Raw genomic sequence first — 26,636 nt, forward strand, 5'->3', positions numbered from 1 at the left:
AAGATTTACGGCATAGGATTCACTGACTGCCCTACAAATACCACTGTTACTGGCAACTCAGGAAGAGATTGTGATTGGTACAATGATGCCCCACTAGCTCTGGACAGTACAGTACATACTTTGTCTGTGGAGGAACGGCTCGCCCTCTCCTTCCTATAGGTTGGACAGGGACATGGTGCCCGGCTTATGCGGTTACTAACACATAGTTTGCCTTTAAATCAACTCGCTGACAAAAGGTCAGCCTCGGAAACAAGCAGTTTGTGAAACCTTAATGCCAACTTGTGGCAGGATGGAGTGTAGCACAGTGGGTAGGGAACTGGGCTTGTAACCGAAAGGTCGCCGGTTCGATTCCTGGGTAGGGCACTGCCGTTGTACCCTTGAGCAAGGTACTTAACCGGAATTGCTTCAGTATATATCCAGCTGTATAAATGGATACAATGTAAAATGCTATGTAAAAGTTGTGTAAGTCGCTCTGGATAAGAGCGTCTGCTAAATGCCTGTAATGTAATGTAATGTGGTGTTAATTATAGGCCACAAATGAAATATACATAATATTGTCTCGATCTTTCGAAACAATGGATGATCAGACACTCGAATCAATACAAGCGTGGTCGGTTGCAATGAGAAAAGTCGTGATGCTGAACAGAATGTCCTTAGATTATCTGTCGGCAGCCGAGGGACAGACATTCATGTTGCTTGGAGCTCAGTGTTGTATTTTACATTACATTACATTACATTATAGGCATTTAGCAGACGCTCTTATCCAGAGCGACTTACACAACTTTTACTTAGCACTTTACATTGTATCCATTTATACAGCTGGATATATACTGAAGCAATGCAGGTTAAGTACCTTGCTCAAGGGTACAACGGCAGTGTCCTTACCCGGGAATCGAACCGGCGACCTTTCGGTTACAAGCGCAGTTCCTTACACACTGCGCCACACTCCGTATTTTTATACCCGATGGCGCTGAAAGAGTCACCCAAAATTTGTCTGACACCATTCACGACCAAAATAAGAAATTGCACGGGATATTTGTCTCTGGCTTAGACGCAACATTTTCAGAATTGTTTTGAAGTCTTTGAAACATGAATAAATCAATCATTCAGATATTGATGGTATTTTTCATGATAATTGTCATATCTATAATACCTGATAAATTGTTATGTGCTTGCTCCAAGAAATCGCTTGTGACTATGACCACCAAAAGATATATACATACTGTATGCTGTTTAGAAGGATTTTGTCTTCAGAGACCCCCCCAGTTTCAAGAGTGTCTGCACGGCACTGTCCTTAAAAGGCACAAAGGGGCTGGTGAAGAAAATTATATAAGAAATCAGAAATAATTTTAATTAATGACCTTAATTATCATTTTATTAGATCCAATGAATTATGAATAAAATACAGTACATGATTAGTTGATTAATTCATTAATGATTAAGCTGAAATATGTGCATTATGCATGTTTTCATTGCACTGTTTAGTTATTATTTATATATAAATGTATTTACTGTAGTCTACTGTAGTAGGCCTGTGATTAGTTTTAGAAGTGTCTCAGTAATCTGTGACCCTGAACCATCTCTGCACTCTCTCTATGTGATAAACCTTTTATAATGAATTTTAACAATCTGTGATTTTATGACGATTTACGTCTTCCTGTATAGCTGTAAGCAGCCCTGTAATTTGCATATCCAAATAGTGGTTGTGTGAAATCAGGCAGAGCCTCAGGTATAACCCAAAATGTGACAGGGATTTTTACATACAGGTGCCCATTCTTGAAGCACAATATTTACTAAATGTACCACAACAACAACTGATAATAATAATAATAATAATAATAACAATAACAATAACAATAACAACAACAATAATAATAATAATAATAATAATAATAATTATAATTATAATAATAATAATAATTAGCCAACCATTTATCAAAGCTTACAAAGAGATTTCACAACAAAGTGTGAAGTGATGCAGCTCATGCCTTTCACTAACTGCAAGTTGTCTTTTGCCTTCACATGCAGGACCGCACACACACACACACACACACACACAAACACACACACCACACACACACACACACACACACACACACACACACACACACACACACACACACATACACACATACACACGCACACACACGCACACACACACACACACACACACACACACACACACACATGCGAGCAGGCAGTGCTCTCTACAATAACTCATTTGACTGGGCTGTGCTTAGTCTGACCTCAAACCTGGGACCTGTCCAGTATGGTAATAACCCGCCAGGAGTTAATCCCACTGGCACAACTCACGGGGTCCATAAAGGCACACAAGTCTCCTTTTTTTCCGTATCAGGATGGCTTTCCTCTCCACTGGCTTGCTTTATCCACTCTCTGGCGGACAGTCACAACTAGTAGATGGAGTTTCACAATCCCAATCCGGCACCAATGCAGTTCATTCTGTGATGCACACTCAGAAACAATTATTCACTAGTTTTGGCACTGTGCCCACTGTGCCCTAAGCAATGCTTGGAAAATGTATTGTTTGGTTTCAGTAAATATAATAGAAAACATTTTTTATGGTCTTAACTTTATAATTCTTTTGTCAAAATTTCACATTCACAAATACAAATTGAATCATTCTAAACCACTACATTCGAAATTCACTATATTTGAAATTAAAGCCAAAAAATACATCAAACAATGTATTCCTCCAAAAGCTAAAAGACTATTAAGACGATGAATTTGTGCATTGAAAATGCATTGAATCTTTTTTAATACATTTGTCTATATTCTCTCCTGGCTGTTTTTCTTCTGTATAATATTGGTTATTGTAACTTCGAACGCCTCTGTACTTGATATTTGCTGAATAAGGAAAACCCATTGACCGGAAAGCCAAAAAGAAAGAAAAGACATGTGATTAGGCATGTGACCAAGGACGCAACTGAGCATGCTTGTTGAGCCCAACATTTACACTTCCTGGTTCGACGTGCTCCCCGTAGGTTTTTATTGGCGTACCTGTCTACAAATTCCATACTCCTGAAATCCGCTATGCAGTTTCGTATACAGCCATAATTGGCGCAATTATAGGGCGAATTTTTTTATGTTCACGTTCTTTCTCACCCGTTAGCGCCCTCTCGATAGTGTAATAATGCGAAATAGCGAAATGGCTTCAAAGATGTTTTCGGGCTTCTGAGTAACTTATGGAAATATTCCTACAGTTCAAGTGAAACATTAATTGCATCACGTTATTACAATTTGAGGGTAATTAATTTGTCTGCACTTTGTCTTTTATGGGGTTGTAGTTAATTATTAAATCTTGGTATTTCGTAATCTGCTTGTAGACTGTAAAGTTTGCCATTTATCTCCGTCAATGGACTTTACAGACTTGCTGACTTCATCATGGGCGGAGACGAGTTCCAAGCTCACTTGAAGGAAAGATTACTTTCTGTTGGTCTTTAACTGGCACGTTAACTTTGCTTTGTGACAGAGGTAACCTGGCGAAGTGATCGAGATGTCGTACCTTCCAGCTTTGTTTAAGTATTTGGACGAACACCAGGAGACCTACGTTGAGGTAATGAATTGAAATGCAAAGTGAAGGAACGAGGCTTGTTTTAATTGTTTCAGGTTTCCCATTAATATATATTGCACAGTCATTCCTTTTTTATTAAGTCTGCGACTTTATGCACTTTGAGCGTAATTAGCCTAACTATTTAGGAAGGTGTCATCAATGAACTACTGAAATGTAGAACATGTTATACGTGGGTAATTCCATAGTAATGTAAATCTGAGCATGAAAATATTGAGTTACTTATTAATCAAACTTCTTTCCCATTTACCTTTGAGTAGTACAGTAACTAATTTTGTGCAGATTTGACCATCGTACCTACATTACATAGTATGACGCAAAGTCATAATTAAGGCTTTTTCGTTGGCCACCTATAGTGAGTTTTGGAAGTAGACTTGATTTTCTATTCACACCAACCCACCGGTGTTGTTTTTTTTATTTATTATTATTTATGAGAAGTGGATACAGAAATATGATTTCAATTTAAATGTGGTTTTTAGTTTTAAATTATTCAATCTTTGAAAGCATGGAACTTATTTAGTGCCGCAGTTCACATAACAGAACGCTGCAACAGTGAAAAGTCAACACATAAATTAACACACAACCACAACAATTAATAAATGACAACATGTGATCGTGAAAGATCACAAATTTAACTAAATACCTCACCAAATTACCGTGTTTTTCCTTAGGCGGCTACCTTAGCACTTATCTACCTTCTATTGCAATTTTATTGTTTGGCAAAGACCAACATAACACTGTCCTAGGTTATGCATTCTTTAGCTTTTTAAATTCCATTTAATTAATTTTTCCAAGGCCATGAATAACTACAAAATGAGTATTGTACCTTATCGAACCTGTGTGTTGTAGTTGTTCCAATGAACTTAATTTTCCTCACTTTGGATAAGAGTGTCTGCCAAATGACTGGAATGTAATTTTGTGGATAGGCCGGTTTGCCCGCAAACGTGCCCAAAATTATTTTTAAGTTGTTCAAGCCCAAAGGGCGGAATCCATTTAGCCTTCCGCCGGGCTTATTACTTTTTCCTCTGATCTTTATTACTTTCATCTGCTGATTCAACTACTTGGTAGCCGAAGGGAACTGTAACCGTTTACAGAAATGAGGAACATGGTTGCAACATTTTAGTAATTTATTTGTAATGATAGCCTAATTTAAACCAAAGAAACTAGAACAGTAGTCTTCAAGCTCTGTCCTGAAATATCAGCTTAATTTAATGAAAATCCTCTAGACTAAAATTAATTGGCCTTTGGGGGGTACTGTTATGTGATGCTTACCCTTTAAACAAATACACTTAATTTTGTGCCCGCAGGAAGCCAATGAATTTGCATGTGGGTGTTGCTTTTTACAGGTCCCAAATGGTTTGACATGAAGTGATGAAAATTGATGTGCCTGTTGATAACTCCATCTTGAGGACAATCATTAATTGGCCCGATTTACACATTGAGTGGCACTATAGAGCTCAATTGAATTGAATTTTTAAAATTTAATGTGGACATTTGCGATTTGTATATGGGCTGCTTTTACTTCAACTTGAGTGAATTTTCTTAAATGTACATTACATTACATTTATTTGGCAGAAGCTTTTATCCAAAGCGACGTACAAAAGTGCATACCAAAGGTCATTGGAACAACTACAAAACACAGGTACGATAAGGTACAATACTCAATTTTTTACAGTTATTTATAGCCAAGAACACAAAGTCCAGTTCACACAGTGAACATTTCTCTGACCTAACCTGTGCTATTTTAAATTAAAATACTAGAGCAAAGAATAATCTGCCATCATCTGCATATACTGCTCCTAAATCTTGGTGTCAGGACAAGTGATGGACTCTTCAGTTGGAGAAAATGGCTGAGAAATTGGACCATAATTAACTTAATCAAACACAGGCTTACATTTGCTGAAATTCAGCTATTAAGTGTCGCATGTAGGCTATTTATGTTTCTTTGCAGTTTTTCCAATTCTACGATAAGTTTAGTACAACTGATGTTAGCTTCGACGTTAATACTGTAGTATAGTTCAGTATGCGAAAGTGAAAAGTGAAGAGTAAAGTGTTTGTAGTTTGTGTCCTAAATATTTTTGATAATGTGGGAGCATGTAGCTCATGTCTTGTACGGAAGGCTAGCTCAGGTTTTGTGCTTGGCTTCTGGGTGATTATTCCACTTTTACAACTAGTTTCCAGCCCAGAACACTGCAGTTAGCCATTTAATTTGTAATTTTAACTTTAATATTTATTCAGGAAGTTGGTTAATTATTCTTTCAAGCATGTTCGTGAAATGCGCAGCAGCTATTTGCTAAAACAGTACCACCGGAGGAATGTTTCTATCTTATCCAGAGCGACTTACATTGTATCCAGTTATACAGATGGATATATACTGAAGCAATGCAGGTTAAGTACCTCGCTCAAAGGTACAATGGCGGTGTCCTCCCGGGGATTCGAACCGATGACCTTTAGGTTACAAGACCAACTCCTTAGCCATTATACTACACTGCCACCCGTTCACAGGAACGTTGTGTTTATGCCTCTGGCGGCCTGGTCTTCCCACAGCGTTTGGCGCAATGGGTCGCTGTGCAGAGTGTCTCGGCTTGGCCGGAGAAGAGAGGGGAGATCAAGAAGATGATGGAAATGGCCGCCAAGGACATCGAGAAACTGGGAGGGACGGTGGAGCTAGTGGACATCGGCAAACAAAAGGTGAGATTGCAGGTGGCACCATTTAGGAGTGTTTTATTTCACTCTTCCCTTCAACCAGGGGACGGTAATGGTGTCCCAGATTCAAAATGGTTCCTATGTTTATATGACCGCAATTCAACACCAATAACTGAGATTTCATTACATTATTCTGACTATACACCATAAAAAATTTTTGTTGGTAGAAATTACTACCCATCATATGCAATATACTATAGTTGGTAAAGCGTAATTCAGCATATTAACGTTGATGATCCCTATTATTTATTGAAAAGGCTAGCGTACTGATGGTAGCCTTTGACCGGAGATGTCCCAAAAAAAAAGTAAATTTCAGCTTCCTTTTTTCAGCAACTGCCCCTCCCCAGCCACGTCACCCACCCTAACCCCCCCCCCCCCCCCCCCCTTAACTCTTACCCTAAAACATTTTTTGGGGAAGTTCTGATCAAGTGACTGGCTTAAGAAGTCTTGAGTTCATCGTTCCCACTGCTTCCTGTTTTATTGGCTGTGTCCTATTTTCTCCTTTTTTTTTCACTTTTTGGTTTTAGCTTCCAAGTGGAGAAGAAATCCCACTGCCGCCGATTGTCCTGGGACAACTCGGTTCGGACCCGAGAAAAAAAACCGTGTGCATCTACGGGCACCTGGATGTACAGCCAGCCGCCGTCGAGGATGGTTGGGATTCCGAGCCCTTCACCCTGGTGGAGAAGGACGGTAATTACAATTTGCGTACAAATATCGGTGTCGCTGTGGTCATCGAACTTGGATAAAGTGGATTGAAGGATTGTTTTAGATTGTTTTGATTTTTTTTTTCCACATAATTCTTTTTTGGACATTGACCATAACGCTTGAAATTGAACAACACACAGTGGCTTTTGTAGTCAAAGAAAGAAAAAGAAAATAAAATAATGACTGCAATAAGAAAGAAAAAACAAAAAGAAAATGACACACAAAGCACCACCTGTGACAAAATATATTTTATGTAACCTACGACTGTCTTCTAGATTAGACAAAAAATTTTAGATCCCGTGATCTCACCACTACATCCTCTTATACCCACATACACCTATAATATTATAGGGGTAGATGTAAAACAAATTTGTACTATGATTTGTATATCAAATCCCCTCTTGTATATACCGTTATGCATGCATGTGGACTTAAAAAAAAATAAAGCAAGGAATCAAGGGTACAGCCATTTATACAATTCATTTAATAAAATGAATCAGAAAAAGAAAAGGAAAAAGTAAATTAATATGTAACAAATATATATATATATATATATATATATATATATATATATAAATATATATAATATAGCTGCTGGCAGCAATTTGGGTGGTTCAAGCCTTGTCATTTTAAATGAAATTTATATTTACATGTCAGTGAATGAGGTCCTTCGGTTTGCATGTATTTTTTGACTAACGACTTGAGCCCTTCAGTGCCGTTCACGCTCGCCATTTTGAAAGTTGTCTGCTTTTCGTTTCGGCTGGTCTGTCGCAGGGAAGATGTACGGACGAGGCTCCACTGATGACAAGGGTCCGGTGCTCGCCTGGTTCAACTGCATCGAGGCTTTTCAGAAGATAAACCAGGTACCAGGCATAAAACTAATAAGGTTGTAACGGGGACTCACACAAGAAATGATAATCTTTGTATTTCTGTTTTGTTACTTGGAATGTTATGATCGACCCCCCAAGTAGCCTTGGGCCTTTTTTTTTTTTTTTTTTTTTTTTACTGATTTGACTCCACAAAAATTGTGTCCAAATATTTAAGGACTGCACTATATATATAATATATATAGATATGCTATTTTATGTTGGCTTTTCCTTTAAGGTTGACATAGAAGGAAATTTGACGGTCTACAGTAAGCATTGTACAGTGTCATTTTCTGCAAGGGCAATGTAACCTATCAGAAACAAACCAAGGCATTTGCTCACCAATTCCCAGCGGACTGACCTAAAAGGAAGAACTTCTCTTTCATCACAGTTTCAAATTTCATTACAAATGTGGTCTGAGCAGTGATGGTTACATACCGAATGAACACCAGATTAAGTAAACCTGGAATAAAATGACAACATCCAATAAATATACTGATGAATGTAATACAAATTATTTTTGATCAACTCTAGTATTTATAAAGTTGTGTTTGAACCAGGGAACAAATCAGATGAACAGACTCCCAAGTTGTTGCGTTTCTCCGAAAGGATGGTCGCTAGTGCAGTGACGAGCCCCACAAACAGGAACCGAATGCTGACCGTGTGGTCTGACCACGCTAGCGCAACAGGAGCTGGATGAGGCGGTGCATAATTAGCCTAATGTCGCCCAAGTAAAGATGCTTTCAGGTTCCAGGTTATTCCCTAACTCACTGTGGAAAAACTCTGCCTGCACCAACTGCACTAGAAGTGTACTCCCCCTGGCACAATGACAGCGCAACTCGGTTAGAGAACAGCATTGTGGGGAAAAAATAATGTGTTTCAGCTTAGCAGTTATTCATAATGTCTTCATAATATATAATACTTAAGAGTGCGTCTTTAAAAAGAGGATTCATATTGAGGGTCGTTCTTTGGAAGGTTGACACCTTGTTTTGTCCTGTCTACATTTTGAAACAGGAACTGCCAATCAACATTAAGTTCTGCTTCGAGGGAATGGAAGAGTCTGGCTCGGAGGGGCTGGATGACCTGGTGTTTGCCAGGAAAGACTCCTTCTTCAAGGGCGTGGATTATGTCTGCATTTCGGACAACTATTGGCTGGGAAAGACCAAACCCTGCATCACATACGGCCTCAGAGGCATCTGCTACTTCTTCATTGAGGCAAGGTCCCCTTTTTAGCTGCAACCGCAGCTCTATAGCTCTGTCTGTCGGTCGGTCGGTCGGTTGGTCGGTTGGTTGGTCGGTTGGTCCACAAAACTGTCCCACCCCGTTGCGGCCGCAGTTTTCACCCCAGGAAATTTGGCATGGAGGTTGGTCATGACCGAAGGTAGAGCTGAGTAACTTTCAGGCCGATTGACCAAGAGGGGGCGTGGCGATGGGCGTGGCCTATCACAAAAAGGCGCAAAAGACTCCCGAATGGATTCACAGATTTGCACAAGAATTAGTGGAAAGGTTGGTCATGAGCCAAAGAAGAGGTCACGTGTTTGTGTGAGTGTGTGTGCGTGGATGCATGCACACACGGATGCATGCGCGTGTGCGGTCGCAGCTATTGCGGATTCACGCTTGTTACTCACTCCTTTTGAGCGAACGTTTAAATGCCCTCCATTCTTCATCAAGTACGCAAATGTTTTTTTTTTTTTTTGTGATCCTGCCTATGACTTTTATTCGTTTTTGACGTGGACCGTGTCACATTGTCCGCAGATGGAGTGCTCCGAGAAAGACCTCCACTCTGGCGTGTTCGGGGGCTCGGTGCATGAAGCAATGACTGACCTCATTGCACTGATGGGTAAGTCGCAGAGCTGCGGAGGGCAGACCTGTTGCACGTCCTCCGAGAGATGTTGCTTCAGGTGAACTTGTGTTGAATTTATATTTTACGTTTATACTTACGGAGTGTGTCCTGTTTTTGGAGTACAACGCAAACGTCAGGAGTAATTTTCTCATTCTTGTGAGTGCTGTCAAGCGTGGATGTGTGTCCAGATAGACAAGATGGCACTCTTAAATTGTAGACATGTTACTCTCGAAAATGTTTGTAATGTAATCTTGTGTTGTGTGTGTTGTACTCCGGGGTTTCTGTATGGGGAAAAGCTCAAAAAAATATACGCCCATGGGCATTCATTCTCTCGGTCAGACATTGCCAAAAACCATTGTCAGAACCAATTATCTATACGTATGCAGGGTTTTTTTTAAAAATCAATCCTTGTGTCAAAAAGAAGGTCTTGTCTTTTAAAAGCGAAACGTGGATGTATGCTGTGATTTAGGTGTTTCCCCTTGCCTCAAGCTCCCATAATTCATTGCAAAGCCCATTACCGCTGAATTCCGTGAGATCAGATGGTGGTGAAGCGTGTGTGAATTTGGGCGGTTGTTTTGAACTTTTCTGCGCAGGGTCGCTGGTGGATAAAAAAGGCAGAATCCAGGTCCCGGGGATGTACGATGCCGTGGCCCCCGTGACTGAGGAGGAGCTGAAGCTCTATGAGAAGATCGACTTCGACATGGAGGAGTACTGCCGGGACGTGGGGGCCAGCAAACTGCTCCACCCCAGCAAGGTGCGGCTTGAATGACATTCGCATTGCATTTATTCAGCTGACGCTTTTATCCAAAGTGACGTACGAAAAAACTGTATCATGGTCATTGGAACGACTACAAAACACAGGTTTGGCAAGGTGCGGTACTCATTTCCGTACGGCTATTCATAGCCAAGAACACAGTTCAGTTCACGCAGTGAACATTATTCTGACCTAACGTACGCCAGGTCAAACTAGGGGGAAGAAGAAGCTACAGTACTAGGGCCAAAATACAAATTACTATAAGTGCTGGAATGGAGGTACAAGTAACATGAGTGGCATGAAAGGGGGGATTTTAAGTGAAATGATTCGCAGAGTGGTGGCAGTTAGTCCAGGTGTAGCCTGAAGAGATGAGTCTTCAGACCACGGCGGAAGATGGGCAGTGAGGTTTGCCTTTTCGTCCGTCCTTCTTTCTTCTCTGATGGTCCGTCCGTTGAGTTCACTTCAGGATGGAGATATTGGGAAGTATTTCGTGTAATTGAGCACTTCTGATGGAGACCCGCACAGTGTCTAGAGAAAGTTTTCTGCCCTCATTGATTATTTTTTGTGTTGTTGTTAATTTATTACAAAGTGCTGAAACCCTACTGTATTTATGTTAGGATTATTGTTATATTAATAATTGTAATTGTTATATTATTATTATTTTTTATTTATTTTTTTTTAAATTATTATTATAATAAAGATTGTCAAAGTCTTTGCTGTGTGATGACAACCAGCAGATTGTGCAAATAAAATCCAGTAATAAAGTTATACAATGAATAAGGTAAAGAAAAAGTGATGAGCTTGTACACATACATGTAATGGGCACAGCAAGCACCTGTGCCAAGTTGTGAGGCTACAGCCCTTGTCTTGCGACAATATAATTCCGTCCCTCAAAATAAACATTTACCCCTCTTCCTATAGGAACAAATCCTGATGCACCGCTGGAGGTACCCGTCTCTTTCTCTCCATGGCATCGAGGGGGCCTTCTCAGAAGGGGGGGCCAAAACAGTCATCCCCCGCAAAGTTATCGGCAAGTTCTCCATCCGCCTGGTGCCGGACATGGACCCCAAGGTCGTGGAGAAGTTGGTATGGCTTACCAGTAGACTGTGTAATTTGAGATGGTCCATGTAGATGGTCCAGCCTTATAAGCAAGAATATTTATTTAAGTTCAAAGTTTTCTCGTCTGCTGTACCCATAGTATTGCAACTGCTTCTCTGCCAAAATGATACTACATGATTCTTCCACTGAGTGGGTATCGCTGGTCCTTCTAAATTTCTTTATAAGGGAGATTTGATTGAGCTCTTGGTTATGGCTTATCTTTTGATTTAATATATAAATAATTAATTGCGGATAATTGCGGATAGGCCTATTTGTGTGAAAAGAAAAAGGGTCAGGTAGAGGGATTTCTCAGCTTCTGTTCATCAGTAAACGTCAAGGATACTAATGATGTCAGATCATTTCGATAAATGATAGGATTCATTTTAGGGCTGAGGACAATTACATTAAACAGTAATTTTACTAATGGAGCTGGTTACACAAATATTAGTTCACTAATTTTATTTGCAGCATAGCAGCTGGTACCATATTGTTTCAGTACTACGGTTTTCTTAATTTCTTTATTTTATTTTATAGTTCCTATAGTGGAAGGATGGCATGGTCCATCTATTTATATAGCTATCTATCTATCTATCTATCTATCTATCTATCCACTTTGGAGTTTTCTCACCTATACTTAATAGAAATTTGTCATCTTAATGTAAAGCTTGAATGAAGACATTCAGTCCTTTTGTGAGATTGAATGGGTTGGGGGAAATGTATAAAAATACAAGTTCAACACCTATGTGATATATTCATTGTATATGTTCTAATCAGGATTTCTTTGAGGTGTATTTAAGTGATAACTTATCATGGGGGACATGTACTGGAGATTAAATGAGTTACAATTAAATTATCGCCCAATGCATGCTGGGATAGGCTCCAGCACCCCCCGCGACCCTGCTCAGGATAAACGGGTATAGATAATGGATGGATGGATGGATGGATGGACTCTTAAATTATAATTTGAGTAAGTACAATATGTGGGAGAGTGCAATTCAGTGTTTTACATACCATCGGAGTACAGCAGGCAGGAGAACCTATTTGATAAAACCAAATGGTCAAGTTTTATGTGTACATTTTTTTCTGCATTTTGTCATTTCTGTTTTCTTTTCTCGTCTCTTCCCCCCCCTCTGTAAGGTGATAAGCCACCTGCAGGGTAAATTTTCTGAGCGGGAGAGCCCCAATAAGCTGAAGGTCTACATGGGCCATGGGGCGAAGGCTTGGGTGTCCGACTTCAACCACCCCCATTACATGGCTGGGAGAAAGGCCATGAAGACAGGTAGGGCTGTTTGTATGCACCGATCTGCCGACAGTCACGCACAGGCTGCCCTCCGTTTAAATCCGTGGGAGGGACCTTGCGCCGCATCCCGAACTTGAAGTACTTGAAGCGCTTTTCACCACGCCCGGATACTGAGATGCGTGTGAGATAAGGCACATTCCTCGCTTGCCCAGTCGCTAACTGACGTTAACTGAAATGGGCGGTCCGTGCCGAGATGAAGTGCGTGTAATCGCTCGTCCCAACCCGTGCGCGTAGATGGGAAATGTGAGTTAGCCTGGAGTTCCCATTCCATTGCCGTTTCTTTTATCAAAACTTTATTTAAAAACTTTTTTTTTTTTTTAAACATAATTCTGTTTTACAAGGCATGGGCAATTACTGTAACGATTTAAAGGGATACATTTTCCCGAATCTTGAATGGAAAAACAATGCCACTTTTGACATTTAATTCAGCAAAAGCACTGCAAAATGCTGATCATATGCTAAAGCTAACTGCAGTGCTAAATGTAAGTTAACTTATGCTAACCCAGAACCATAACAGAAGTTGTGAGGTTCCTGCAGCTAACGTCCATATGAGAACAAAATCATGCTATAACTATTGTTAAGTGATTGCATGTGAAAGGAATGCTGGGGTGGTAACAGTAGGGAGGAAGTGGAGATGCGGTCATGCCAAGCTGTTGCTCATGCTAACCCACGCGCATTCCAAGAGACCAACGTATGCATTGAACTCATTTTATAAGCACCCATGTTCCATCGTGATTGCACAGCCTGGGCTATAAGTAGAATTGTAGGCTGGGCTATAAGTCAAGCTATTAAACAGTATATTTAGAGCTGAGATTGCATATTTTTCTGTATTTTTTCTGTATTGTTCTCCGCTTTTCTCATTTTCATTAGCTGCTGAGATTACATGGCAGCACAAAGTTTTGAATGGTTATGCTACTTGCACATTGCCCCCCCCCCCCCCCCCCCCCGCGCCCCCCCGGTCAACCACCGGCTTTGGGCTACCATTGTCCACGTTTCATGTCTGTAAGTCTAAGTCATGGAAATTGTCCTTGAAAAGTCCTGGAAAATGATTTCCTAAAATGAGTGGGAACCCCTGTTTTTGTTTACCCTGACTGTGGCCAGTGTTCGGAGTGGAGCCGGACCTGACCCGGGAGGGAGGGAGCATCCCAGTCACCCTGACCTTCCAGGAGGCCACTGGCCGCAACGTCATGCTGCTGCCCTTGGGTTCCTGTGACGACGGCGCGCACTCGCAGAACGAGAAGCTGAACAGGTGCACACCACACTTTTCACCGTTATTGCGTGTCCTCTTGGACCAGCAGCACAGGCTCCCGCTCAATAGCTACGCCAAATCCCCACGATGCTGAAAGTGTAATGGACTGCATTTATATAGCGCCTTTATCCAAAGCGCTTTACAATTGATGCCTCTCATTCACCCATTCGCACACACACTCACACACCGACGGTGAAAGGCTGCCATGCAAGGTGGCAATCAGCTCGTTGGGAGCAACTAGGGGTTAGGTGTCTTGCTCAGGGACACTTTGACACGCCCAGGGCGGGGACCGAACCGGCAACCCTCCGACAGCCAGACAAACGCTCCTACCTCCTGAACTATGTGTGGCTGAAAACTTCAACGGTTTCTACTTCAACAGAAAAAAAAAACTCTGGTCTCTTAAATATTAGAAACAGGCTGAGCTGTAACATACCTTCTTAACTCAGTTGTGTTCCGGTCAAATTCAGCTGATTTACACCTCCATGTGGCCATATATGGGTTGATGAATTTTTTTCCATACCAGGAATCTGAACAATGGTCTCGCACTTGACCGTTGTGAAGTTGAGGCACGGAACGTTGCAAAGTCAGAGACAGACAAAGTATGATCTCCATCTGTTCGACCATACCAGTTTGCCCCCACCTGACAATCGAGGGTGTTTCAGGCCTGGCTGAAAGGATTATGACTGGTTAGCACTTAAGTAAGACAAAGGAGGGAGGAATGAGTTTGTTCCTCCTCCATGTGCTCGAGAGGCTAATTTCAACCCTGCAGCAGTAGCCTATACTGGCCTACGCACAGAGCATTAGGTGTATTTCCGCCTCAGACCGAATCCTGACCATACCGAGTTCTGAACACGTTTCGGCAATGGACATCTGCTGAGAAGACAAATGCGGCCACCTCCCTTTTCTCAGCCATAGTCCCCTCTCCAGAAATTATTTAGCTGAAGTGTAAAAAGAAATGCATTACAATTTTTTTTTGGAGTTATATTGAAAATGAGTAAGTCTCACATTTTGGAAAATATGTCTGATCTTTTTTTCAGGTCTAACTACATCCAGGGAACAAAGATGCTGGGGGCTTACTTCCATGAAGTTTCTCAGCTAGAGTAAAGCCATCGTGCATGGATGGACTCCTATGCACACCTGAGGAGATGGCGTCAAAGTGTAGCTGACTGCTTTTTGATGCATATTAAATTCAACAGACCTCTGTTCTCATTCCTCTGAGTTTTTAGACCAAGTTCTGTGAAATCATCTAGTCATGTCTGAAAAATTGTGTGTCCTGTCTTTGATGTAGGAATACTGCCATATACAGAGCAGGTACAAACTGATCAGGAGTTTCCCAGTCTTCTTCCAGGCAGTCCATGTTGAATGTCCATTCTCATTCTTTTTCAATGTTGAGCCAGATGCAAAGGGATTCAAACTACCAATATTGATTAAAAAGGAAATTGTAACACCATTGCAGTGTATTTTTTTCAATGCGCTTCTTTCTGTTAGTTGTCAGATAGTTGTGATTCACCTTAAATGGGAATGACCCCTGTGCAGACCTGGGTTAAATTACGTATTTGTTTTGGATTCAAATACTTTTCAACACTTTGCCGATCTTGTCTGGTGTATTGTAACCAATGAAATACTCTCAAAAAAATTGCAAACCCCGCCTTCTGGTCATAATTGGCAGGCTGAATTACACCAGGCAAGATCAATAGACACAGAAAAGCATTTAAATCCAAAACAAAAATACGGATATGACCCAGATCTGCCCCTGTGCATACATACTGATAACTGCTTGAAGTAGTGTGTTTGTTGAATTGATGAATTGTTCTTTTTTTACCAATACGCTACGCTATGTGAAACACACAAAATGGAAGGCATTACTTCCATGTGAAAGAATTGGTTGAACTGGCTGAATCACTCTCAAACCAAAGGCAGTGTGTTTGCTCAGCTGCTTGTTGTAGTAGCAGAACTTTTAAGTAGTATAATGTGCGCACATTCTTGTTTCTTTTCAGATGTGGTACACAAGTTTTACCGCACTCCTGTTCACTTTTGCGAAGCTATTGAATTTTTTCTTAAGATAAATTCACCAAAATTAAGTCAAATTTTCCATATCTGATAGTTGTTTTTTGGCCAGTAGGGGGCCTCTAATGTGAGGTGTCGGTGTTATTGACCATTTTGGAGCATAGAACAGTTTCACACGCATGGTGGTGACCGAAAACAAGTACACTGATTAGAACAGCCACATCCCTGAAACGGAGAAAAAATATCTTGTCCCGATGGCAATCGAAGGAGAAATGGGGAAAACAGGGCCTTCCTTTTTATCGAATATCATCGTCAAGTACCCCCCTTTGAAGCTAAGTGCAGATATATTTTGTGGCTCCTAGCCATTAAAAGAACAGACTGGCCTGATGGTATTTTTTATTACGAATTTAAGCATTCGTAGGTAGCATTAATAAGCAGTACCTTTTGTCTCCAGGCTGGGGGCAGTTCAGCCAGCCTGTGATAAATAAAAAATGTCAGCGGTCCTTCTCTCCAGCACAGATTTATTCTGTCTGTGGCTTTTACGCACAATGCAAAATCTTGTTCTCATGATTGTTGGGACGTCTTAAATCTATGATACATACAGCTAATTAATTGGTTGGCCTATTCTGAGTCATTTTTTGTTTGCTTCTCAGTTAATCTGTTAAATGGGGCAGCAGTGTTGTATAATGGGTAAGGCACTGGTCTTGTAACCTAAAGGTTGTAGGTTAAATTCCCAGGTAGGACACTGCTACCATTCCCTTGAGTAAGGTACTTGACCTGCATTGCTTAAGTATATATCCAGCTGTATAAATGGATGTAATGTAAATGTTATGTAAAAACTTGTGTAAGTCGCTCTGGATAAGACCATCTGCTAAAAATGCCTGTAATGTAGTGTTAATAGATGAATGGGTGTCAACGATCAATTGAAATAATTGCACAAAATTTGCATCCACAGTTGAGAAGCTATTGAATAGTTTTTATTTTTTTAAATTCATTAAATAGATGTGGAATTTCCAAACCTAAAAGCTGTAGTATGGTCTCAGTAGGATCCTTGGACTGTGGAGTAAGTTTAAGAGTTTTTATTCACGCTTATCGGAAGTTTTGACATTTTGAATCTTAGAAATTTCTTGTCGCTGTATTTTTTAGACGGTCCCTAAACACTAAACGCGCTGAAGGATTCTCATAGATATCTTTCTCATTTACAGAAAGTAGTATAGTGGCGAAAAAAGGTTGTTGACTGCCTGTCTTAAGATGTTAGTGCCATTATTATACGTTTCGTTCGTCAGCTAATGAAACCGGAAAACCTAATATCCCAACAGGCCACTTCATTTACTTATGTGAGCTTATTAGTCTGTCATGGCTGACATTTAATCGACCACGTCCAAACACATGCTAATTTGTGAATGCCACATTAAGCAAATGTATGTTTTATAGCAGTGGTTCTCAACTCGGGCCAGAAAGGGCCGGTGTGGGTGCAGGCTTTTGTTCCAACCAAGCAGTTACACACCTAATTCTAGTAATCAACCTTTGGAGTCTTTACTAAGGTCCTTGATTAGTAGAATCAGGTGTGTAACTGCTTGGTTGGAACAGAAGCCTGCACCCACACCGGCCCTTTCTGGCCCGAGTTCAGAACCACTATTTTATAGTCTTTGCGCGAAGATCAGGTCGGAGCAGTCTCTCTTCAGTTGACCTGTGCTGCATAATTAGTCGTGTCTATTGTAGTTCACCCAAAGTCGCATACATAAAGTCGAGCAGGTCTGGAAAACACCTGCCGTCATATGAACTGACTCCCGTGGTCGGGTTTGATGAGCACAGGGGCGGAAGACGCCAATTTTACACGTGGGAATTAATTAGTGCAACCCCTGCAATAACATGATTGGGCGATTTTAGGCTATATATATTTTACTGCCACAGTTGCGCATGCTGTTTCTCCTGAAAGAAACGTATATATAAGTTTGTTTGTTTTTTTTTTTTGTTTTTTTGGTGAGGGAGGAGAAGAAAAGTATACTGCCTTCATGTCGTTGCACGCAAAACTTCTGTTGGTCTTATTAGCCTGGTTAAACAGTAATGTTGCTCCAATGCGGTTAAGTAGAAACTCTCGGCATAATGGAACCGCAAGTAATAAATTGCGGCATTTGTCAGACCATTCTATGCACGATTCCCGTTCAACTTTTAATGGTGATCTTGATCAACTTCGAAGTGATGCGACCCTAGAGCGGGGAGAGCAGTACACTGGTCGGCATGTTAACAAGCTGAAGGAGAGTGCGAAATCTACAAGCCTAGGGATGGTGCACAGGGATGGTGAACTAGGACAAATTGACTCGTTGGATCTCTCCCTTGCCTGCAATGATGCGCAAACAAAGCTGTCTCTGTCTGACGGACCACAGAGTAAAGGCAAGTACCTTTCTGATCTGTTAATTGCACAGGTGAGTTCCGACTAAGTTAATGGAAACTCGCTTGCTATGAAGGACAACTGGCAAGAATTCATTGTTTAAATGGGCTGTTTGTCTTGATGTACAACTTCTAGGGTCTCGAGGCTTTCTATCGCTGGATGTTCTGGAGTCCTGTGGTTATGCTGCATCTAAAGGACTGAAGAACGCCACTGTAGTTGTCAAAGACTGTGACGTTACACTTGCGGTAAGCCATCTTTCAGGAGGTTAAGGTAACATGTATTTATTTTTTTTTATAAACCGATTTGGAAGTTGGAACTCAGCTGGGTAAGAAGTTCAAGACTGCCGGCTGCATTGTTTATTGTAGAATCCATGTGTGTGCTGCAACCTGTTGTGTTTTGCCATGTGCCCCTACCCCCCCTTATAAATTCCAGAATGGGTATTGCTCTACAAGGATGAAATATGAGACCATCGATGGACAGCTTGCTGATGTCACTTTACCCTGCACTGCACGTTCTCATCGCTCGCTCCCTAATCATCATCATCATCATCATCCCTCCGATGACCTATTCAGCTCTGACCAAGTACAGTCGGATAGTCCGAGCCCTACCCAAGAGTTCAAGTGTAACGTTCCTAGTCAAACCGGTAGGTGGACGTGCTGGGTGGCTGCAGCAGTTGAAACTAAGCTTGTAACTTGGGTTGCTGGTGATTCCAAGTGGGGTCCTACCCTGTAGCAAAGCTTAACCTGTTGCTGCTGAATGGATTGCATCAAAAATCTGCTTTCAAGTGTCAATTTCAACATTAAATCTTCACTGCATCCCTGAAACAATTTCCCCTCCTTCAATAGGACTCGTCACTCCACGATGCAGGATTGACCAAAATCAAAGGATACAATGTGGTGCCAGTGGGATATCTTCATCGGAGTGCTATGATAAAGGCTGCTGTTTTGATTATGACGATAATTTGTGCCTATACCCTCTGAATGGTAAGTGCCTGCCCTTCTCTCACACCCCCCCCCCCTTTCCAGTGTGCATCTCCCTGTTGATTGTTGATTCTTGGACCAATCTGTCTCTTCTCCAGAGTGCACCGCCGATAGACACTTTGTCTTTGTGGTTCTTGGCAATCTCAGTGACTTTTCCCTGGACCTCACAAAGCTCAAGACTTCTGGGGCTTCTGATTGCCTGCCGAGAATCATCACTGCAGATTTTGCAGTGTTTTTCTTCCCCACCACTGATTGTGGAGCTCGCACATATGTACGTATCTGCTGGCGTTTCAGGACTTCAAGTTGGCCACTGGTGCTGGCCTCTGAGTAGCCTGTCACTGTCCTTACAGTTTGCTAGTGTTCTCTGTCCACTAGCAAGGGATTTTGCATGAATTGGATTAACAAGTCATGACTGAAATTACATCGCATTGATTTGGGTGAAACCATGACTAAACCAAATTTTTTTAAACTGGCATGTATTAAGTACAGATTTGTATGACACTTCCATTTTTCTTAATTAGAAATTCTGTCTTCTAGTCTATTCTTGCATCTAGTACTGAAACTAAAATTAAGTGCAGGTGTTATCATTTTTGATGGTACTAGAAACTGACAAATGGCTATTTTGGTTGGTTTGTTGGCTTTTTTTGGTTTCTCTAGGATTCCAAAGTAATTTTGCCTGGTCACCAAGTTCAGATATTGGACTCTTGGCCAGTTTTGATATGAAACACTTGCCTGAACTTCAGATGGGTTAATGTGAGGTTCTGTGCCATTGGGGCACCTTTGACACTGGCTGATTACAGTAAATGCTGCATTTGTGCTTTGAATGCAATGGAAATGACTGAATTCACTGATTTGGTGTAATCAAAGCTAAGCTGATGTGGCTCATTTCCACAGGATATAGGGGAGTCTACCATCTCTTCTGTGGAAGTATTGACTTCCCTTTCTCACATACCTGCGATTTCTGGTAACATCTCAAGAGACCTGCAATTCAGGTAGCTCTTCACAAACGCTGGGGATTCTTTCCCTGCTACCACCCCAGATCCTGAATGTAATGGACCAAACCAACTTATTACGTTTGTATTCAAGTAGAGTCTTCCTTTCTTTCAACAGGCTGATGGTGGAATGCCGCTATGCCAAAAGCCAACTGCTTGACTTGTCCAGCAGTGTCACCGCTGGCTTCATGGTGAAGAGTCCCACTCTGTTTCCAATGGTCCAGTCTGAGGGGATATTCAGTGTGGAACTTAGAATTTCAAAAGGTATGCCCATTTTATTTATTTTAATTTCAGACAATTATCTACAACTAATTGTATTGCACTTTCTTCCCCCCCCCCCCCCCCCCCCCCCCCCCCCAATTCAATGTTTCCAGATGCTGCCTATAGCCACTTCTATCCTTCGTATCATCCACCCCTGCGTGTTTTACTGGGAAAGTCTGTGTACCTGGAAATTCGTTTGAAGTCCCCCAAACCTGTAGTAACACTGCTGGTGCATTACTGCATAGCCTATCCCAAGTCGGCTACAAAGGCATTGGTTCTGTTGCACGATGGGTAAGGACAGATTGGTGTGGTAAATGTATGTCTGGAGGGGAGAGAAATGGGCTTTACAAGCAAATATCTTTCCAGATGTCCCAACCCCGTAGACAACGGTGGTGTCCTCATTATTGGCCTGCCAGGAAACAAACATGAGCGTCGATTTGAGGTCAAGGCATTCCAATTCATGGTTGCCCCAGATGAATACCTTGATGAACAGGTGAGTGAACTTGATGCATGACTTCCTTGGTGGGAAGGCACATGTGTTAAAGGGTGCTGACATTCTAAATAAGTCTACCTTTTGAGATTGACATTCTATTGTGTTGGACTAGGGTTTGAATTCAATGAATGAACCTCAACAGACATCTTGTATAGGTGTCCAGTTTGAATAACTGGCTAATGAAAGTACTGAACTCGATTGGCCTCTAGATCTACTTCCTGTGCTCCACGGAGTTGTGTTTCCACACGGGAAGTACTTGTGAAGAAGGCTGTTTCGTATTTGGTGAGTACCATTTTAAGGCTCCGTCCAACTGGGTTTTTAAAAAAATAAAAAAAATAATTTTTTAAATCCTTTAATTTTATTTTGCCCCCTCCCAGCACCCTGAAGGCTTAATGGGTGCACATGTCAAGATTCCTTGTTTCTGCTGGATTCCTCTTGTAGCAAGAATGCTAATAAACAATTTAATAAACCTTCTCTTGTCTACTTAGTATCCACTGAATTAAGTGTGCATTTTCAGCGTTACTGTGTTGCCATTAACTTGTTCTGATAGCAAGAAATTGGAGGTTAAGATGACCTAGCAGGCAACATGGAGGCTAATTTGTGGGTAAGTGGCAGCATGGCATGCTATACATTAACACTGAATATATTGGAACTACTGAAGTTAGTGTCTTGGCTAAAATACTTTAGCTCTGGTTTTTAATCTCAGGCCTGGGTGATTACTGTATTGGTTTTCATTCCAGCTATTGTTGCCATTCCATAATTTTTGCGCCTGCTTTGTTGCCTGGATTATTTAGTCTTAAATGCCGTTGTCCAATTGCTACACATGCCATGAATAAGTCCCATTCTGCCTGTCAGTGTTTAATCGCACTAGTTCATAGGGTGCTTCGGCTTCCATAGCTGCAGTCTGTTCTGTCCCTACACTGTACACGCAAATAAATGTTATGGCTCCTAACTAAGACATGTGTGCAGTACATTACACTGCCTATTGCCTTGCATGGCAATTACATAAGGGATAAAACTAACCAGTCCAAATTTTAAACATTGCGTCGAATCAATATAGACTGAACACCACTGCACATTTCTTCCCCCCCCCGCCCCCAAAACTTTAAACAATACAGGTTTGGCTAATTCTCTTCCTTGCAGTACAGCACAGTGGGACTGATTCTTCAAAGCATGTGCAGATATTTTGATTATATAACTGATAATTTGACTGCCTTATTAGTAGGGGTGTAGTTGTTGGTTTAACAGTCTACTGACTTTTAGCTTCTGGGAAATGTCTGTATGCCATTGTCCAATGTCAAGTATCTATTGGTCACAACTATTAGCAATAGTTTTGCTGATCAATTTGTAAGGTCAGCTAGCTAAAGAAGAGAACAAAGGGGTCCTAGCTGCATTAAACTTAGCAGGATGCTGTGTAAACCTTAAACACAAAGTGGATCTCAGGAGAACTGATGGACCAGAACAGAAGGGGAGACTAGTTGCAGCGCGGGAGCTGAAATTGATAACTGACATACTGGTCACCAATCAACACCCTGAGCCGACCAGAGGAGGATGGGTTTCCCCCTTGAGCCTGGTTCCTTCCGAGGTTTCTTCCCATCTGCCACAGAGTTTTTCCTTGCCACTGTTGCCTTGGGCTTGTTCCTGTGGGGGTTTAGGCCAGGGTTGTCTGTAAAACATATTGTGACAACTGCTGTAAAATGTGCTATACAAATAAAATTTGATTTGATTGAAGGAGATTGAATTTTGTAACTGAGGGGCTCATTGGAGGCCTGTCATGAGTACAAAGTGCTTTTCAAGGAGATTTGTTGCCTTTCTGATGGTGCCAGCCTGTCAGTTTAAATTGGGTCACTGTGCTTTTTGTCACAGGAATCGTTTTTAAAAATATATAGCCGTGCTAAAAGGCAAACCTCACTGTCTGCAATTGGCTTTTTATCAAAATAATATTGATATTGAACGACTGTGTAAATATCAATAACACATGTCAGACCAATATCTGCATTGTGTATTTTCCCCTCTGCTCTTGTGTTTAAAAAAAAAAAAAAAAAAAAAAAATGCAGAATGCTGTTAACACGACTTCTGCATCTGATATTAACCTATGGACCGCAAACACGTGATCATGTGAATAAAATTAAACGGAAAATACTGAATCAATCTTTCGTTTAAAAAAAATCACTAAGCAATGCACGCCTGTAAACTCTGGCAATTCAATCACAGCAGTCTAGATCCAGGACTGGCTACAATGTATGTCTATGCATGCCTCTCATTACCTACATTTATATGCATTAGTTATCAGTTATTCATATCACTTTTCTGATACTTTGTAACACAAAAGTCTGATCACAAGGTGTTCAGATGGTAAGATGAGAAAACACAGGGCCAATTTACTTGAAATAATTTGGGAAACGTTGGTTGGCAGCATTGCTATGGAATAAAGCATGTTTAATTTGTGAGCTTAGAGCCAATATTGTTTCTTGTAACTTTGCTTAATTTTGATATCGGTACTTCTAGTGGCAGGCAGATTTGCAAGTCTTAATTTGCTTTGTTCGTGTTTTTGTTCAGATTTTGTTTACTCGACCAGCGGAGGGCAGTAAAACGAATCGTAGCTTCTAAAAATACGGAAATCGCACAAGAAGAAGAAGCAGACCCGGAAGCAGAGCCCAAGCCATTGGTACACGCTCTTTGGCACAAACCCGATTGGTTGTTAGCCAGTTAACGCAAAGAAACTTCGGGTATGTCCAGCGTTGCTCATAGTATACCTCCCTGCTGAGGGAATGCATATTATACATGTCTTTCATTCATACCCCGCTGGGTGACGTCACCCCAGAGCACAGGATTGCGAACTGCTCTGTGCCGCTGGCAACAAAATGCTGGAAGGCTGAAGAACTTTTACCCAGGACGGTAAGTTAGAGGGTCAGTGAGCAGCTGGGGTGCAAGAGACATTGCTCACTAGGAAGGGATAATTGACAAGGAGGATCAGGGAAACAGTATTTATCATGGAATTGTTCAGTAATTGTGCTTACAGCGAACGTTGCGCTTACGAAAATAACACACGAGTATTTACTTGGTGCAGTGAAGGTTTGTTGGGGAAAAAAAAATATTTTCTGATGGCATGCCTAATATAGCATAGGGCAGGCTACTAATGTATTCGTTTACTTAACTTCCGTATGTGGCTATTGTAAATCTGCACTTGCGAGTCTGCAATCAAAACCGTATAACTGTAATAGCTATAGACTGCAAGCAACAATTTCTATTAAAACAAAACAATAAAATTACGAGTTGTTTAAGCTTTCATGTATATAAAAAATAAAAACACGACCACGAAACATATTGAAACTTGCCTTTGGTAAAGCAGGTTTGTAATGCAATTACTCATGCCCTGTTATACATACATAATCATTTTGTTGTTTCCTGAAAAAAAATGAAATTATTACATTTAATATAGACCTTAAAAACGTTTCTGTTTTTTCTACAGGTTTGAAGATCTTGCTTGCACGGGATGGCCTGTATATCAGCAATGCTCCGCTTTACCAGAGGATCATTTCTAATGAATCAGCAGGGCCCTCTTCAGTTGGTCGCTCGTTTTCCCACATTGCACAGCTCAGCCCGCAACAATAGGCCATTCGTTTCGGGAACAGCTTCCAACGATGAGAGTGGCAATTCGGGAACGGAGAACACGTCCCTGGTGGAGAATCTCGCCACGATGGGGGTGGATGTAAAAATGGTGCGACAACGGCAGCCGGGCGTTTTGAGGAAGGCCATTACCAACGAGCGGGGCCTCGCCCACTTCCTGCAGAGCAAGGGGGCGAGCCGCGAGATCGTGGCCGGGATCATTTCCCGGTACCCGCGTTCCATCACGCGCTCCGGGCCGCACCTCGAGGAGAGGTGGGAGCTGTGGAAGAGCATCTTCAAGAGCAACGGCGAGATCGTGAACATCCTGGAGCGCTCCCCCGAGTCCTTCTTCCGCTCCAGCGACAACAACAATCTGGAGAAGAACATCGTCTTCCTGGGCTCCCTGGGCCTCAAGTCCAAGGACTTGCACCGGCTGCTGACCACCGCGCCGCGCACGTTCTCCAACAGCGTGGAGCTGAACCGGCAGATGGTCGAGCTCCTGCGCGACGTGTGCACCAGCTTGGGTGGAGATCAGCCGGAGCAGTTCGTGAAGACCGTGATCTCTCGAAACCTGTACATCCTGATACGCAGTACCAAACGCATCAAGGCTAACGTTGTTTTCTTGCAGGAAACCCTGGGGCTAAGCGACGCAAAGCTTCTGGACCTGTTGCAGGGGCACGGTGCTGAGATATTGGACCTCTCAAATGAGTACCTCAAGAGGAACTTCAAAAATGCGGAGGAAAAACTAGCTTTGCTCGGCTGCGACAAAAGCGACGTTAAAAAACTGATCATCAGCTACGCTCCAGTTCTTTTTATCTCTCCTGACAACCTGAAGAATAAACTAGACTGCCTGGTTGAAGGAGGGGTGCACATCGCACAGATACTAGAGAGGCCGAAGGTCTTGGACTTCAGTGTTGAGAACATGAAGAGACGTTTGGCTGACCTTCAGCGGATTGACTATGACTTCAGGAAGAATGGGATTGGCATTCTGGACACCAGTCGAAAACGATTTGATGCAAAGTTAGAGCGCCTGTCTGTTTTTCAAGAGTAAATTATGTGAACATTGTGCCTTTATGAAATAAAAACATTTCTGCACTATAATCAGGCCGTTTTGATATTTGATGTGTCATTGTGTGACACCGATTTGCTTTCATGGTGTAACATCAACTTGAAGACACAATTTAGATCCAAGCTTCTTTCTCAAAACATAATGTCATTTAAACTATGTCGAAGGGGAATTCCACCGCAAAACAACATTAACCTCATTTAACACACCAAGGCATAACTGAGAGAGATTTGTGGTATCTGCGATTCCGACTGTAAATGGTGTTCACTTGCTAGCCAGCGCAGTGGACTTGCTTGCTCCTCTTTGCTCTCTGTTACCCTTTCTTGAGGAGGCTCTACTGTCCTTGCATTGAAGTGGGGATCATGGACTGAAGCCTGTCCATAGAATGGATATCAGGAGGAACACACTGGCAGGGTAACATTGGTGGTCAGCAGCATCGATCACCGAAAATGTCAGTCAAGCTCATCGCTGGACGCATCAAAGCTAGCAAAATAAAATAAAAATAAGCATGTGTACTATTGTTAATTATATCAATAACTAGCAGTTTTTGTTCCACATTTCAATCAAACATCCTCAAGTTGGCTACCGGTGATATGTGTTGGCAATATGCTATGATGTCACAGCACCAGATTACTTCCACTATGCCATACATTCAGACATTATATCGTCACATCTAGGTTGCCGTTGACATATTTCTGCCAGTAACAAGTTATATATTTATTACTG

General features: G+C 41.6%; 3 protein-coding genes across 5 annotated transcripts; all 3 read left to right on the forward strand.

The window, feature by feature from the left end:
• The first annotated feature begins 2,939 nt into the window (after positions 1-2,939).
• LOC118234299 (cytosolic non-specific dipeptidase-like) lies at positions 2,940-15,560 on the forward strand. 2 transcript variants are annotated; one of them, XM_035430739.1, is made up of 12 exons: positions 2,940-2,998; positions 3,491-3,574; positions 6,137-6,280; positions 6,823-6,985; positions 7,775-7,863; positions 8,881-9,081; positions 9,622-9,706; positions 10,303-10,463; positions 11,385-11,549; positions 12,699-12,840; positions 13,963-14,110; positions 15,148-15,560. In XM_035430739.1, exons 2-12 carry the CDS (start codon positions 3,515-3,517, stop codon positions 15,212-15,214), a joined length of 1,425 nt encoding a protein of 474 aa, XP_035286630.1. In that variant the 5' UTR covers positions 2,940-2,998; positions 3,491-3,514; the 3' UTR covers positions 15,215-15,560. The 2 variants fall into 2 exon arrangements, with proteins under 2 accessions (XP_035286630.1, XP_035286629.1); XM_035430738.1 differs by lacking the exon at positions 2,940-2,998 and adding an exon at positions 3,005-3,264.
• Positions 15,561-18,047: 2,487 nt separating this feature from the next.
• On the forward strand, positions 18,048-21,709 carry LOC118234290 (zona pellucida sperm-binding protein 4-like). Its single transcript, XM_035430725.1, has 11 exons — positions 18,048-18,511; positions 18,645-18,754; positions 18,942-19,152; positions 19,355-19,492; positions 19,588-19,760; positions 20,384-20,481; positions 20,600-20,745; positions 20,856-21,033; positions 21,109-21,235; positions 21,445-21,517; positions 21,613-21,709. The coding sequence occupies exons 1-11, from the start codon at positions 18,133-18,135 to the stop codon at positions 21,618-21,620; spliced, it is 1,641 nt and encodes a 546-aa protein (XP_035286616.1). The 5' UTR covers positions 18,048-18,132; the 3' UTR covers positions 21,621-21,709.
• A 2,093-nt stretch (positions 21,710-23,802) lies between these two features.
• Positions 23,803-25,945, forward strand: LOC118234301 (transcription termination factor 1, mitochondrial). Of its 2 annotated transcripts, none has more exons than XM_035430742.1 (2): positions 23,803-24,133; positions 24,708-25,945. In XM_035430742.1, the coding sequence occupies exon 2, from the start codon at positions 24,732-24,734 to the stop codon at positions 25,893-25,895; it is 1,164 nt and encodes a 387-aa protein (XP_035286633.1). In that variant the 5' UTR covers positions 23,803-24,133; positions 24,708-24,731; the 3' UTR covers positions 25,896-25,945. The 2 variants fall into 2 exon arrangements, with proteins under 2 accessions (XP_035286633.1, XP_035286634.1); XM_035430743.1 differs by having other exon boundaries at positions 23,803-23,964.
• Positions 25,946-26,636: the final 691 nt, after the last annotated feature.

The sequence above is a fragment of the Anguilla anguilla genome, chromosome 8 (assembly GCF_013347855.1).
Source record: "Anguilla anguilla isolate fAngAng1 chromosome 8, fAngAng1.pri, whole genome shotgun sequence".
Taxonomy (NCBI): Eukaryota; Metazoa; Chordata; class Actinopteri; order Anguilliformes; family Anguillidae; genus Anguilla; species Anguilla anguilla.

What these genes read in the sequence shown, in the direction of transcription:
- LOC118234299 (XM_035430739.1), top strand. Translation starts at nt 3,515, where the DNA reads ATGTCGTACCTTCCAGCTTTGTTTAAGTATTTGGACGAACACCAGGAG. An exon ending in TCTGCTACTTCTTCATTGAG is followed by an intron (nt 9,082 to 9,621) that starts GCAAGGTCCCCT and finishes CATTGTCCGCAG; the next exon opens with ATGGAGTGCTCCGAGAAAGA. An exon ending in AACTGCTCCACCCCAGCAAG is followed by an intron (nt 10,464 to 11,384) that starts GTGCGGCTTGAA and finishes CTCTTCCTATAG; the next exon opens with GAACAAATCCTGATGCACCG.
- LOC118234290 (XM_035430725.1), top strand. Translation starts at nt 18,133, where the DNA reads ATGTCGTTGCACGCAAAACTTCTGTTGGTCTTATTAGCCTGGTTAAAC. An exon ending in ACTGTGACGTTACACTTGCG is followed by an intron (nt 18,755 to 18,941) that starts GTAAGCCATCTT and finishes TATAAATTCCAG; the next exon opens with AATGGGTATTGCTCTACAAG. An exon ending in TTGGTTCTGTTGCACGATGG is followed by an intron (nt 21,034 to 21,108) that starts GTAAGGACAGAT and finishes ATATCTTTCCAG; the next exon opens with ATGTCCCAACCCCGTAGACA.
- LOC118234301 (XM_035430742.1), top strand. Translation starts at nt 24,732, where the DNA reads ATGGCCTGTATATCAGCAATGCTCCGCTTTACCAGAGGATCATTTCTA.